The sequence below is a fragment of the Podarcis vaucheri genome, assembly GCF_965113315.1.
Source record: "Podarcis vaucheri genome assembly, chromosome: Z".
Classification (NCBI taxonomy): domain Eukaryota; kingdom Metazoa; phylum Chordata; class Lepidosauria; order Squamata; family Lacertidae; genus Podarcis; species Podarcis vaucheri.
Window position 1 is genome coordinate 43,276,466 of NC_138758.1, and position 12,680 is coordinate 43,289,145.

The following is a 12,680-nucleotide window of genomic DNA, read 5'->3' on the forward strand; positions in this document are numbered from 1 at the left end:
GTGCAACTGGACTTCTCTGCGACCCATCCCCTCTGCAGGGAGGTGGGACCAATTCGGATGGTCCGCCCCCGCCACTTAATGGATCCAAATGGTTTCCAGAGAGTGGTAGGGGATGCTTTATCCCATGTTGATGGCCTTTCAGCTGATTCCCTGGTGGCCCGCTGGAATGTGGAGTTAACCAGGGCTATTGACTGTTTGGCTCCGAAGCGCCCTCTCCGATTGCATGGAGCCCGGACAGCCCCGTGGTTTTCCACGGATCTGAGGGCAATGAAACAATCGTTGAGACGGCTAGAGCGCCGGTGGCGGATAACTCATTCCGAATCTGACCGGACACAGGTTAGAGCTCAACGTCGAGCCTACCAAGTGGCGATAGCGACGGCGAAGAAGAATTTCTTCACCGCCTCTATTGCATCTGCAGAAAACAGCAGCAGGAGACTTTTTCAGGTGGTTCACAATTTAGCGGAACCACCTGCAACATCGGGGCCCAGTACGGGCCACATGTTCTCCTGCAATGATTTTGCAAAGTTTTTTGCAGATAAAATCGCCCAGATTTGGGAAGAAGTAGACTCCACCGTGGGAGCAGGGCCGGGGCGGGAGAGTGCTAGAGCTCTGTCTAGTCAAGTTGAGTGGGATCAATTTCAATCTGTTACCTCCGAGGATGTGGACAGGCTGCTTGGACGAGTGAAACCAACCACCTGTCTCCTGGATCCTTGCCCATCCTGGCTTATAAAAGCTAGCCGGGAAGGACTGGGCGATGGGCTTCGTGGGGTGGTGAATGCTTCCCTCCGTGAGGGAGCCTTCCCAGACCCGCTGAAAGAGGCGGTTATTAAACCGCTTCTTAAAAAACCATCTTTAGATGCGGCCACGATGGCCAACTATCGCCCAGTCTCAAATCTTCCATTCCTGGGCAAGGTGATTGAGCGAGCGGTTGCCGAACAACTCCAGGCACGCCTGGAAGAAGCGGACCATTTGGATCCCTTCCAGTCGGGATTCAGGCCTCATCATGGGACTGAAACTGCCTTGGTCGCACTGGTTGATGATCTCCGGCGGGCTAGGGACAAAGGTGAGAGCTGTTTCCTAGTTCTGCTGGATCTCTCAGCGGCGTTTGATACCATCGACCATAGCATCCTTCTGGACCGTCTTGAGGGGCTGGGAGCTGGGGGCACTGTTATACAGTGGTTCCGCTCCTTCCTCCTGGGCCGTGTTCAGAAAGTGGTGGTGGGGGATGAGTGTTCAGACCCCTGGGCTCTCACTTGTGGGGTGCCTCAGGGTTCTGTCCTCTCCCCCATGCTTTTCAACATCTACATGCGGCCGCTGGGAGAGATCATCAGGAGGTTTGGGCTGGGTGTTCATCAGTATGCGGATGACACCCAGCTCTACCTCTCTTTTAAATCAGAACCAGTGAAGGCGGTGAAGGTCCTGTGTGAGTGTCTGGAGGCGGTTGGAGGATGGATGGCGGCTAACAGATTGAGGTTGAATCCTGACAAGACAGAAGTACTGTTTTTGGGGGACAGGAGGCGGGCAGGTGTGGAGGATTCCCTGGTCCTGAATGGGGTAACTGTGCCCCTGAAGGACCAGGTGCGCAGCCTGGGAGTCATTTTGGACTCACAGCTGTCCATGGAGGCACAGGTCAAATCTGTGTCCAGGGCAGCTGTTTACCAGCTCCATCTGGTACGTAGGCTGAGACCCTATCTGCCTGCGGACTGTCTCGCCAGAGTGGTGCATGCTCTGGTTATCTCCCGCTTGGACTACTGCAATGCACTCTACGTGGGGCTACCTTTGAAGGTGAGTCGGAAACTACAACTAATCCAGAATGCGGCAGCTAGACTGGTGACTGGGAGCGGCCGCCGAGACCATATAACACCAGTCTTGAAAGACCTGCATTGGCTCCCAGTACGTTTCCGAGCACAATTCAAAGTGTTGGTGCTGACCTTTAAAGCCCTAAACGGCCTCGGTCCAGTATACCTGAAGGAGCGTCTCCACCCCCATCATTCTGCCCGGACGCTGAGGTCCAGCGCCGAGGGCCTTCTGGCGGTTCCCTCATTGCGAGAAGCAAAGCTACAGGGAACCAGGCAGAGGGCCTTCTCGGTAGTGGCGCCCGCCCTGTGGAACGCCCTTCCAGCAGATGTCAAAGCGATAAACAACTACCTGACATTCAGGAGACATCTTAAGGCAGCCCTGTTCAGGGAAGTTTTTAACGTGTGATATTTTACTGTATTTTTGGTTTTTATGGAAGCCGCCCAGAGTGGCTGGGGAGGCCCAGCCAGATGGGCGGGGTATAAATAATAAATTATTATTATTATTATTATTATGAATAGATTCTAATCTTTGACCAGAAACAGCAACATCCTTTTCTAATGGACAGTAATTTGAACATCCCTGATAATTTGGATGGCTGGTGGACATTTCTGGTCAGCTCTCCATCTATTCTCAGTCCACCCCCATTGTAAGTTGGATAAGGGTTCTTGGAGACTCAGCACATCCAGATTTGGGAGCTCTTAAAAATACTTCACCATTATGTACTAATTATCTGCTTGCCCATGCAGCAGAAAGTTATTTTCTGCTAGCAGGATCTGCTCCACATCTAGGAGAGGTATCATCCTAATATCAGGAAATAATTTTGTGGATATTTATCATTGATTTGACCTTCTGCTGTTTCTTCCAGATTTTGCAGAATTTGTCTTCCTCGGCCTGTTCCTTACAGAGATGTCTCTGAAGATGTATGGCCTGGGGCCAAGGAACTATTTCCATTCCTCATTCAACTGCTTTGACTTTGGGGTAAGAAGTCTTGGGTGATGGGTTGAAGTCAACCCTTTGCAGTCCTGATATTCTGCATACTCTACTCCCTGGGTCACTCCTGATTCTCAGCATAGGAAGTTGTGTTATACTGAGCTAGACCACTGGTCCATCTAGTTCAGATTTGTCTACCATGATCAGAAGCTGCTCTGAAGGATTTCAGGCAGGGGACACTCCCAGCCAGTCCTGGAGATCCTGGGCCCTTTCCCACTGAGCTACATCCACAGAGGAAGCACTTGGATGGATACCCCATTGAGGGACTTCCTTTTTCTGTCATGTCTTGGGGAGGCATCTGAGCATGTGATCTCCTGCTCCATTTAGCACCCAAAGTCAGGGACAGACAACATATGGCTTGCAAATGTTGTGGATTACCACTTGCATTAGCCTCACTCAGCACCACCCAACCAAACAGGGGCAGACTATAGTAATATGGCACCCCATGCAAAACCAAAATCTGCCCCCCACCCTGCTGCAAGTGTTGGCCAACCAGCTGCACTCGTGTAGTGGGAGGCTGGTGCGATCTCGCTCTCACTCTCGTTCCCCCTCCCCTCCCTTCTCCTCCTCCTTTTTTTCTAGCCTGATTTTCCCTCCCAGGCAAACAAACAAACAAACAAACAAACAACAACACTTACAGTCATCAGAGAGGTCTCTCTGAATACCCTCGCCACTTTCTCTCATTCCTGCTCCCTTCCTTTACATCTTTCTCAAACAGAAATAAAAATTCAAGGCTTTAGAAATCCCCCCTTTTTTTTCTTCCTTGTTTTTCCCAAAAAGTCAAAGGAAAAGGCCATTGACTTTTTTTAAAAAAATCCCTTCGATTTCTGGACTCCAAACCTACCTTACTGCTTTCGTGCAAAAGGAAGGAGGAAAATATTGGGGGGGGTGGAAGAGGCACCCTACTCATAGCCTGGAAGGACAAACCTTTTGGATTTCGTGGACCTTCTCCCTGCCTCTTCCATTTTAAGACGTATCTTACTGTGAACTGAAAGGTGGAGGATTGGGGGGAGACTCTCAAATACAACTTGCTGCTTTCCTCTCCTCTGCTCAGTTCAGTGCCCTGTGTGTGGGAGCCTCTATCCCTGCTCTAAATCTGGCTCTGCACTAATCTCAGTCTGCCCTTCGGATATTTCAGAAGGTTTCCCCTGTGTACTTTTAAGCCCATTTTCGTAGTTAGCAATGAGGTCTGGAAGCTTGCTGTTCTGTTTATTTTTATTATATTTCCCCCCACAAAGCTGCACTTCTGGATTATGTAATGCAAACAGCCCTGGCCTCTTGGTACCTCTGTTCTTTCTTCTTCCATTTTTCTTTTCTTTTTGCAGCTGACTTGCACAACAAGTGTCCACAGGAAGCAGACTGGCAACCTATTGCAGCTGCCTATTTGTGAGCTGTTGCACTCTGTCATTCTCACATTTCACAGTCATCTCTTGTATGCAAGGCCCGCAAAATAGCCTCTGGCAGGTGCCCACTTGTGCCAGTAAAACTGACATTAATTAGCTGCTTCTTTGCAGCCTTCGAAAGAGAAGGCTACAACGCCATCAGGTCCCCCGAGGTTGGGCTGGCCCTGTTGTCAGCACAGATGGCCTGCACAAAATGGGAAGATGCCATTCTAGCTGGCCAGAGTTAACAAGGGTCAAGTGTTTTGCTCTTGCCTGAGCCTCTGAATCTCACGTGTTAGGAATCACAAGTGGGGAGAGAACTGTTGCACTTGGATTCTGTTTGTGGGCTTCCCATTGAGGCATCTCGTTGGCCAGTGAGAGAACAGGATGCTGGTCTAGGTGGCCCTTTGCCCTGATTCAGCAGGGTTCTCCTGATGTTCTTATGTTCTTTACAGCCCAGGGCTGCCACTTACCTTAATGGGCCTTACTCCAAGATAAACAGGAATGGTACTGCTACACAGTTTCTTTTCCAGGGTTGTTTGTGGGGATTGCCTGTGTAGTGCTTTGAACACCAGAATGCACTTGGAGTCATGTGGTCAAGTTATGACTGTAAACGGCGTTTCCGTGTGCTGCTCTGGTTCGCCAGAAGTGGCTTAGTCATTCTGACCGCATGACCCGGAAGCTGTACACCAGCTCCCTTGGCCAGTAAAGTGAGATGAATGCTGTAACCCCAGAGTCATCCACAACTGGACCTAATGGTCAGGGGTCCCTTTACCTTACAGCTTCCATCACCCTTGACCATTGATCAGGTTGGCTGAGGCTGATGGGAGTTGTAGTCCAACAACATCTGGAGGGCCACAGGTTTGTCATCCCTAATTAAAAACCTTTCTTTGTTCTTTATGAACAACAGCGTCTATTTACCATAGCACCTTGGAAGATACATCCTCCTCCTCTCACACAGGATGGGATGCCTCTCCTAAGCAGATGCCCACTGAGAATGGTGCGCTGGACCAAGGATGAGGAACCCGTGCATACCCTCCAACACATCAAGGCGAAAACCCAGGATGCACGTCTTACAGGGGTGTGCTCCCGCGTGAGTCACACGACCTTCACAACATCATGGCCCCCAAGAATTGTGACGGGGGGGGGGCTGTTCACTCACATGAGAGCACAGCACCAAAAACACATGTTTTGGGGTGCCGCATGATACTGCAGCCCTGGAAAAGTGCTTATTTGGGGTGAAATCATGGTACTCAAAATGGGCACTCTGCTCTTGTGTGGAAAAAATGGGATGTCTCAGTTTTACCAGGACAGTTGAGGGGTATGCCTGCAGACATCCCAGAAGTCACCTGACTATATCTCCTACCACCCTTACTCGTCAGCCATGCTGACCGGGACTGATGGGAGTTGGAGTCTGGTAGCATCTGGGAGGCCACAGGGTTCCCCAGCACTGCCTTAATTAATTGAAATACCAAGGGGGAGGGGAGAGAAAGAGATGGGGGAGGACCTGCAGTCAATAGAGTTTTAAACATTCTAGTATTTAGAGCATCCTGAGTTGTTCCTCTGGGTGCAGCTGTTTCTGTCTTGCTCCACTGCATGCGGAGCTGGTAATTAACTCTCCAATGTGGGCTTCGGGTAGGGAAGAGACATTTTATCACTTGCTAATTCATCATCATTTGCTGATCCCACTGGGATCAAGCACTATCTCCCTCTGTGATTCCCATTGCTCATATTATGTTTCCCCAGTTCTATCCATCCCCCAGTGGTATACATTTCCATTTGTTGCTTTCTTGTAGCCTCTTGAGGGCTGGCAGCATTTTGTAGTTTGGTTCAGTTTGACAAAGCAACACGATGGAAAATGTATAAGAGCACCCAGTGAGATATGATGCAGCAAGGCATCCCAAGGTGTAAACGCAAGAATATTGATATGCTCCTCCTAAGAGGTCGTCGTCTTCTTCTTCTTCTTCTTCTTCTTCTTCTTCTTCTTCTTCTTCTTCTTTAATTTGTATTCCACTTTCCCACAAAATTTTACCCAAAGTGGCTCACAACATGAATAAATAAATATACAAAAAATTAGTCCATGCAAGTTTGCATAAAAGAATACAAATAAACCAACCTTATTTATCACCATAAAAGTTACTAGAAGAGAATTTCTCGAAACAGAAATACAGGTAAAAGGTAGTTTGCAAAGCATCCACATACTCCAGACGGATCTGTTTCCACTGGTTTGGAACCAAGACTCAACCTTCACATATTCAGGTGCTCTACCTTATCTCTCACCTGGGGTACTGCGGCAGTCCCACTCTGGCTCTCAAAGTGAACCATTCACAGTGGGATCAGGCATTAAACAGGGATGTATTATCATCCCAACTATTTCTTATTTTCATCGCCATGATCCTACACATTGTCAAAGGGAAACTCCCCACTGGGGTAGAAATCATATATCAAACAGATGGAAAGCTCTTCAATTTGAGTAGCCTGAAAGCAAAGAGTAAGGTTACCATAACCTCCATCATAGAGCTTCAATATGCTGATGACGTAGTGTGTGCACACTCAGAGGACAACCTCCAAACCATCCTAAATATCTTTGCAGAAGCTTACAGAAAGCTTGGTCTATCGCTCAATATCCAAAAAACCAAAGTGCTGCATCAATAAGCACAAAACAACCCGTCCGCTGAACCACAAATCCATCTTAATAGTGTAACATTGGGAAGTGTCAATTGCTTTTCCTACCTGGATAGTTATATTTCCATAAGGGCCAACATTGATGCAGAAATCTAGCATCAACTGAGCTCTGTGAGTGCAGCTTTCTCCCAATTGAAGTGAAGAGTGTTTGAGGACCAAGACATTCACGGGGAAACCAAAATGCTTGTTTACAAAGATATTGTACTTCCAACTTTACTGTACTCTTGTGAAACATGGACTACTTATAAATGCCATTTCCAACTCCTCAAAAGATTCCATCAGTGGTGTCTCCAAAATTTTTTACATATCACTTGAGAAGACAGGCAAACTAATGTTAGCGTATTGGAAGAAGCAAAGATCACCAGTGTCAAAGCAATGATTCTTCAACATCAACTTTGTTGGGCTGGTCATGTTGTTTGGATGCCTGATTATCATCTTCCAAAGCAACTACTCTATTCCCAACTTAAGAATGGAAAGACAATCTTACTCAGCTATGAGTGATTGCCAGAGAAGAAGACTTTTAACCTTATGGAAGGACATAGGAACATAGGAAGTTATCTTCTACAGAGTCAGACCATTGGCCCACCTAGCTCAGGATTGTCTACACTGGTAGGGATATCCCCAGTCTTACCTGGAAATGCTGGGGATTGAACCTGGTACCTTCTGAATGCAAAGCAGATACTCTGCCACAGAGCCACAGCACTCATCCCCACTTCAAAAGGCTAAGCAAAGGGTGGTATTACCTGCCCTGTTCCTTTGACTTTAAGACAGTGGGAGTTCTAATCCACATTAGTGGTTGCAAGTTTTTCTGAGAGGCTTTATTGAGATTTCCCTCCCCTCTCACACACCTGGCCCTTCAGAAAGCAGACTGTTTTGCAGGGTTTTTGATGGTGGTGACCACCTACCCAACCTTTGTCACAATGCCCCTGGATGGTGCTAGGCCTGGGCATGATTGTGGAGGATGCAAAATAGTGCCTGGTTGCCAACATAGTTGCTACTGCTGTTGTCATTTATAGCAGCAAAGAGGGGAGGGGGCTGGAGGGAGGGGAGAAAGAAACAGTGTGGCTATTGATGGTGAGACTCCTGTCTGCCTCCTAAAAAAGTAATCATAATAATGTTGGCAATTTCTCCTCTCCTTGAAGGAATTTAGTGGAATGAAGTGCTTCTTACCCACTCCAATCCTTTGCTCCAAGATTGGATATATAATTTACAGAAGGTCTTTCAAACCTGCCTTTATAGTCTTAAAGAGCTAGAAACTTGAATTGTTACCATTTAAAAAGCTGAGATTTTTCTGGACACCAACAACTGTAGCAGAAAATAAACACCAAATCATTGACTAGATATATACAGATAAACATGTATGTACTCTTATTTATATTATTTATATTATATATTTATATATTAGCTACATTGCTGCATCACTCTACCTCCCAAGGGAGACTAGGGTGATGCGTGATAAGATATAAAAAGGCAAAATGTAATTTGTAAATAAAGCATCACAGTTAGCAGTGGAACTATGAAATATCATTAGAACCATTAACACCCCCCCCCCCAAAGAAAAGAAACCCTCTTCAGCTGTTTGGTATTAAAACAACTTTACCTCAGTTTGTGAAAGCCTCTCTCTTGTGTAGAAAGATTGAATATACAGTCGTTGCCTGAGGCAGAGACTGAAGAAGCTTACAAAATTAGCCCATTGGGTTTGGTGCCAATATTATTCCTGTTCAGAGAAGACCCGTTGAAATCAATGGACATCACTGGGGTCCATTAATTTCAGTGGGTCTACTTTGAGTAGGACTAACCTTAGTTCCAACCCCTTCTTTTTGGAAATTGCTCATTGGCGATGATCAGATCTTCTTTCCCCCCCACATCAGCCCATCACTCCTTTGTTTCTTGCAGGTGATTGTGGGGAGCATCTTCGAAGTCATCTGGGCTGCAGTGAAGCCCGGGACCTCCTTTGGCATCAGCGTGTTGAGGGCTCTCAGGCTGCTGAGGATTTTCAAAGTTACCAAGTATGTTTTAAGTTTCTTCTTCCTTTTTTCTTTCTTTCTTTTTAGTGTGGGATGTGTGAAGGGGAATTTATGCACTTGGAAAACCCACTTTCAGAAATCCTGATGCATTCGTTAACTGGCTTGGTTTGGTTTGGAATCCCAGGTACTGGAACTCCTTGAGGAACCTAGTGGTCTCCTTGCTGAATTCAATGAAGTCCATCATCAGCTTGCTGTTCCTCCTCTTCCTCTTCATTGTTGTGTTTGCTTTGCTGGGGATGCAGCTTTTTGGAGGACAGTAAGTTCAATTCACTAAATTAATCTCAATAAACTTTTGACGGGCGTCTGGCTACAAGGAACGGTACTCTCCCCGCTTGTGATTCCTAGCAACTGGTATTCATAGGCATGCTGCCTACTGGACTTGCGATAGTTTTGGCTCCAGTTTCAGATGTTTGCACTCTGAATGTTTTGCTAATCTCTCACAGCAGGTTGCAGTCGGACTTAAGTTTCTCCTGATTCCAAGCTGGACAGAACCAGCTGGTTCACCACTTTTAAATAGCTCTGTGGGGTTGTTTCATGTCCTGCATTTCAGATTTCTGTAGGCATCTGGTTGACCATTATGAGAGCAGTATGATGGACTAGATGGGCCTTCAGCCTGAACCAGTAGGGCTCTTATGTTCTTATCTGTGAGTACTCTTTGATTCAAATCTCTCACTGGAAGCTCAAGTGTCTTCAATGACAAGGAATATTTATGCCCAGCTCTGGCTGGTTCACTACTTATGGCCACTGCTAGACGAAGGCTACTTGGCCTCAATAATCCATGCTGGAGATCACTAACGTCCAGTTTGGACTGCTTTGATGCACTCTATATTGGGCTACCCTTAATTTTTTTTTTTTTTATAAAAGAAGGGGATTCCAAGATTTGAAGAAGTAACCCAGAATGGACAGTTATTAACAAGGCAGGACATTACTAGTAGAATGAAAATATATGCATATACACATAAAAGTTACATACAGATTGTTAAAATAAAAACATCAGAGCACCAGCTCTTCCCTTAAAAGTAAGCGGTCCTCCTAGAGAAGAACGTGCCAAAGGGCTGATTGTGGCAAGCTGCTGATTGTCTAGGTTCACTCTAGCTGTACTGAAAAACAGTCATGAAATGAGGAAGAATAAAATTACAAGATAATAAAATAATAATCTTAATAATTATAGAAAGCTTAAAAAGAATGAATGATTTAAAATATATTCATTAGTGGAACAGAATCCCATAATGGCTCAGGACCGCAATGCTTCAAGGACTGCCTTTCGCCATATGAATCAACCTGGACCCTGCGTTCACCCTGTGAGGCCCTTCTTCATATGTCTCCTTCATGAGAGATTCGGAGGGCGGCAACACAAGAGACAGGGCCTTTTCTGTGGTGGCCTCCTGTCTGTGGAATGCTCTCCCCAGGGAGGTTCACCTGGCACCTTCATTACATATCTTTAGGCACCTGGCAAAAATGTTTCTCTTCAACCAGGCATTTGGCTGATTAACATTCCGTGGCTTTTAAAATGTGTTTGTGGGAAGGTGGTTATTGATTCGGTTTTGTTTTATTATGTAGTTTTTATTCTCATTTTGCATTTTTCTGTTGTTAACTGCCCTGAGATCTTCGGATGAAGAGCAGTCTACAAATTTAATAAGTAATAGTAATAGTAATAACACAAGATTCATACTTGCACCAAACATCCCAAATATTCATGAATGTTGCCAATTAAGCTCATATTTAGTGGGCATGTGCCAACCATGAAGATTGTTTAGTCATATAAATCACAATCAGCTCCCAAGCAGAAGCAAAGTTGCATGGGTCCACATCACCCCAGTGACATGTGTTTTATGACAGTTTTTCAGAAATGGCAAGAAACACAACTTCTTTAAGCCATATATCCATAGAGTAACAAGCTGCACCCTTCCATCCACCATAGGTCATTAAATGAGTGGCTATCCTTAAAGACTGCCTGGAAACTGCAGTTGGTGCAAAATGTGGCTTACCAAACTGTTGAGCAGAGCAATAAGGTGGGACCATGTACCACCACTCCTGAAAATAAGGCACTAGATTTTTTTGCCCAATGGACCAGATTCTTATCTTCCCCTCCTCTCCACAGGCCACCTTTGACAGTTAGGAGGCCCACCCACCTGCCAAACATCTGGTGTCATAATGGTGTCAAGTGGTGTTCTTGGAGGGAGCAGGATCCCCCACCCCACCCCCAAAAACAGACTATTGAAGACTGAGCATGCTCAGACAGAAGACTGGTGGAAGGGAGAATGTTATGGAGCATCCTGGAGAAAGGGCATGGCTGTCTGGCTTGAACCCTGAACAGGCACACTCCCTGCTGCAACATTTTATTGCAAGTCCCAGTTGTACCTCTGAATACCAGTCACTTGGGGGGAGGCACAAATCATGGGGTTGTCGTTTGCCTTCATGCCCTCCTTGAAGGCTTCCCAAAGGCATATAGGTGCCCACTGTAAGAGCCCGGATGCTGGAGTAAAGGGACCTTTGGTCTGATCCAGCAAGGCAGCTCTTAAAAGATTATTAGCATTCTACCCTGCCATTAATATTCATTTTCTGCCTCTTTCTAGGTTTCATTTTAGTGACGAAACACCAACCACAAACTTTGATACTTTCCCCACTGCTATTCTAACTGTGTTTCAGGTAAGGGCACTCTTGACTTGGTGCAAAAGAGCTGAAGGGTCCTCAGAGATCATATAGTCCTCCCCACTGCTGATGCAGGGAATCTGCTGCTTCTGCATTTCTGACAGGGGGCCATCCAGCCTCTGCTTGAAAGCTGCTAATCAAGGATAAGCGCACTGCTTTCTGAGGCAGTCTGTCCCACTGTCAAACAGCTTGTGGCATCAGGAAGTTTTTCCTAATACTTAGTCATATTCCCTTGTAATCTGAACACAGTGACTCAAGCAACTGAAAACACATGTCTGCCATTGTCTATGGAACAACCCCTTCAATACATTTGAAGATGGCTATGAGACTGTCTCTTAATCACACTTCTCCTCCTCTAGGCTAAAAATATCCAACTTATTTAACCTCAGCTCATCGTTCAACCTTAGCTCCAGGCCTCTCAGCCTTGTCAAATAGGCCAAGAATATTGCATCCGTATTGCAATTAGTTTGGGACAGAGACTGAAGCCAAGAGATAAGCAAAAGGTGAGGAACTGGATCTGGCCAGGCGGCCAGATGGTTAAGTCCCCCACCTCTCGTTGGCCAAATCTGAGAGGTGGGAAGAGCCAGGCAACTGTCAGTCATCTGATGTCACAGACTGGTTTGTCAATGCCAGACCCTGTTGCTAGGAAATCTATCTGCTGCATGGAAGGTGCAGGGCAGGGAGCCAGCAGGAGTGCCTCTCCTCCCCTGTACTCTACAGGCTATCCACCCCCAAGGGCATCCTTCTCACCTTCCTCCTCACCTTATTTGGCAGCAAGTGCCAATCCAGTCATGATCCAGTTGAGCTCATGGGGATCATGACAAATGCTATCTTGCGCAGCACTTTGAAAGGGGCCTTTCGTGACTTACCCAGCCTCACAAAGCCTCTTTCAAAGTGTGATCTTGTGGCCAGCTTTGCATAGGACTTTGCAGCAGATCAGCAGGGCCTAAACCCCTCTTATCAGCTGAGCCAGGTTTATGCCTGCCCCACACCTCGTACCATATATGACATCTGTTACAATAGGGCAGGTGTATGTGCTTAGGCTGAAATGGCCTCAAGGGCTGAACAAGGTATCTGGCAGGCTTAGCTGGGACTGGAAGTAACTCACCCCTGAGACAGGCTTCTGGCAGAGGAGAGATTTGAA

General features: G+C 46.4%; 1 protein-coding gene across 9 annotated transcripts in view; it reads left to right on the top strand.

Annotated features, from left to right (window-relative positions):
- CACNA1B (calcium voltage-gated channel subunit alpha1 B) overlaps positions 1-12,680 on the top strand; it is a 341,428-nt gene that overhangs the window by 202,362 nt on the left and 126,386 nt on the right. For all 9 annotated transcript variants that reach the window (XM_082208748.1, XM_082208756.1, XM_082208749.1 and 6 more), the window contains 4 exons: positions 2,666-2,778; positions 8,754-8,866; positions 9,009-9,140; positions 11,461-11,533. In XM_082208748.1, coding sequence (XP_082064874.1) covers positions 2,666-2,778; positions 8,754-8,866; positions 9,009-9,140; positions 11,461-11,533 — 431 coding nt within the window. The remainder of the gene's footprint in view (positions 1-2,665; positions 2,779-8,753; positions 8,867-9,008; positions 9,141-11,460; positions 11,534-12,680) is intronic.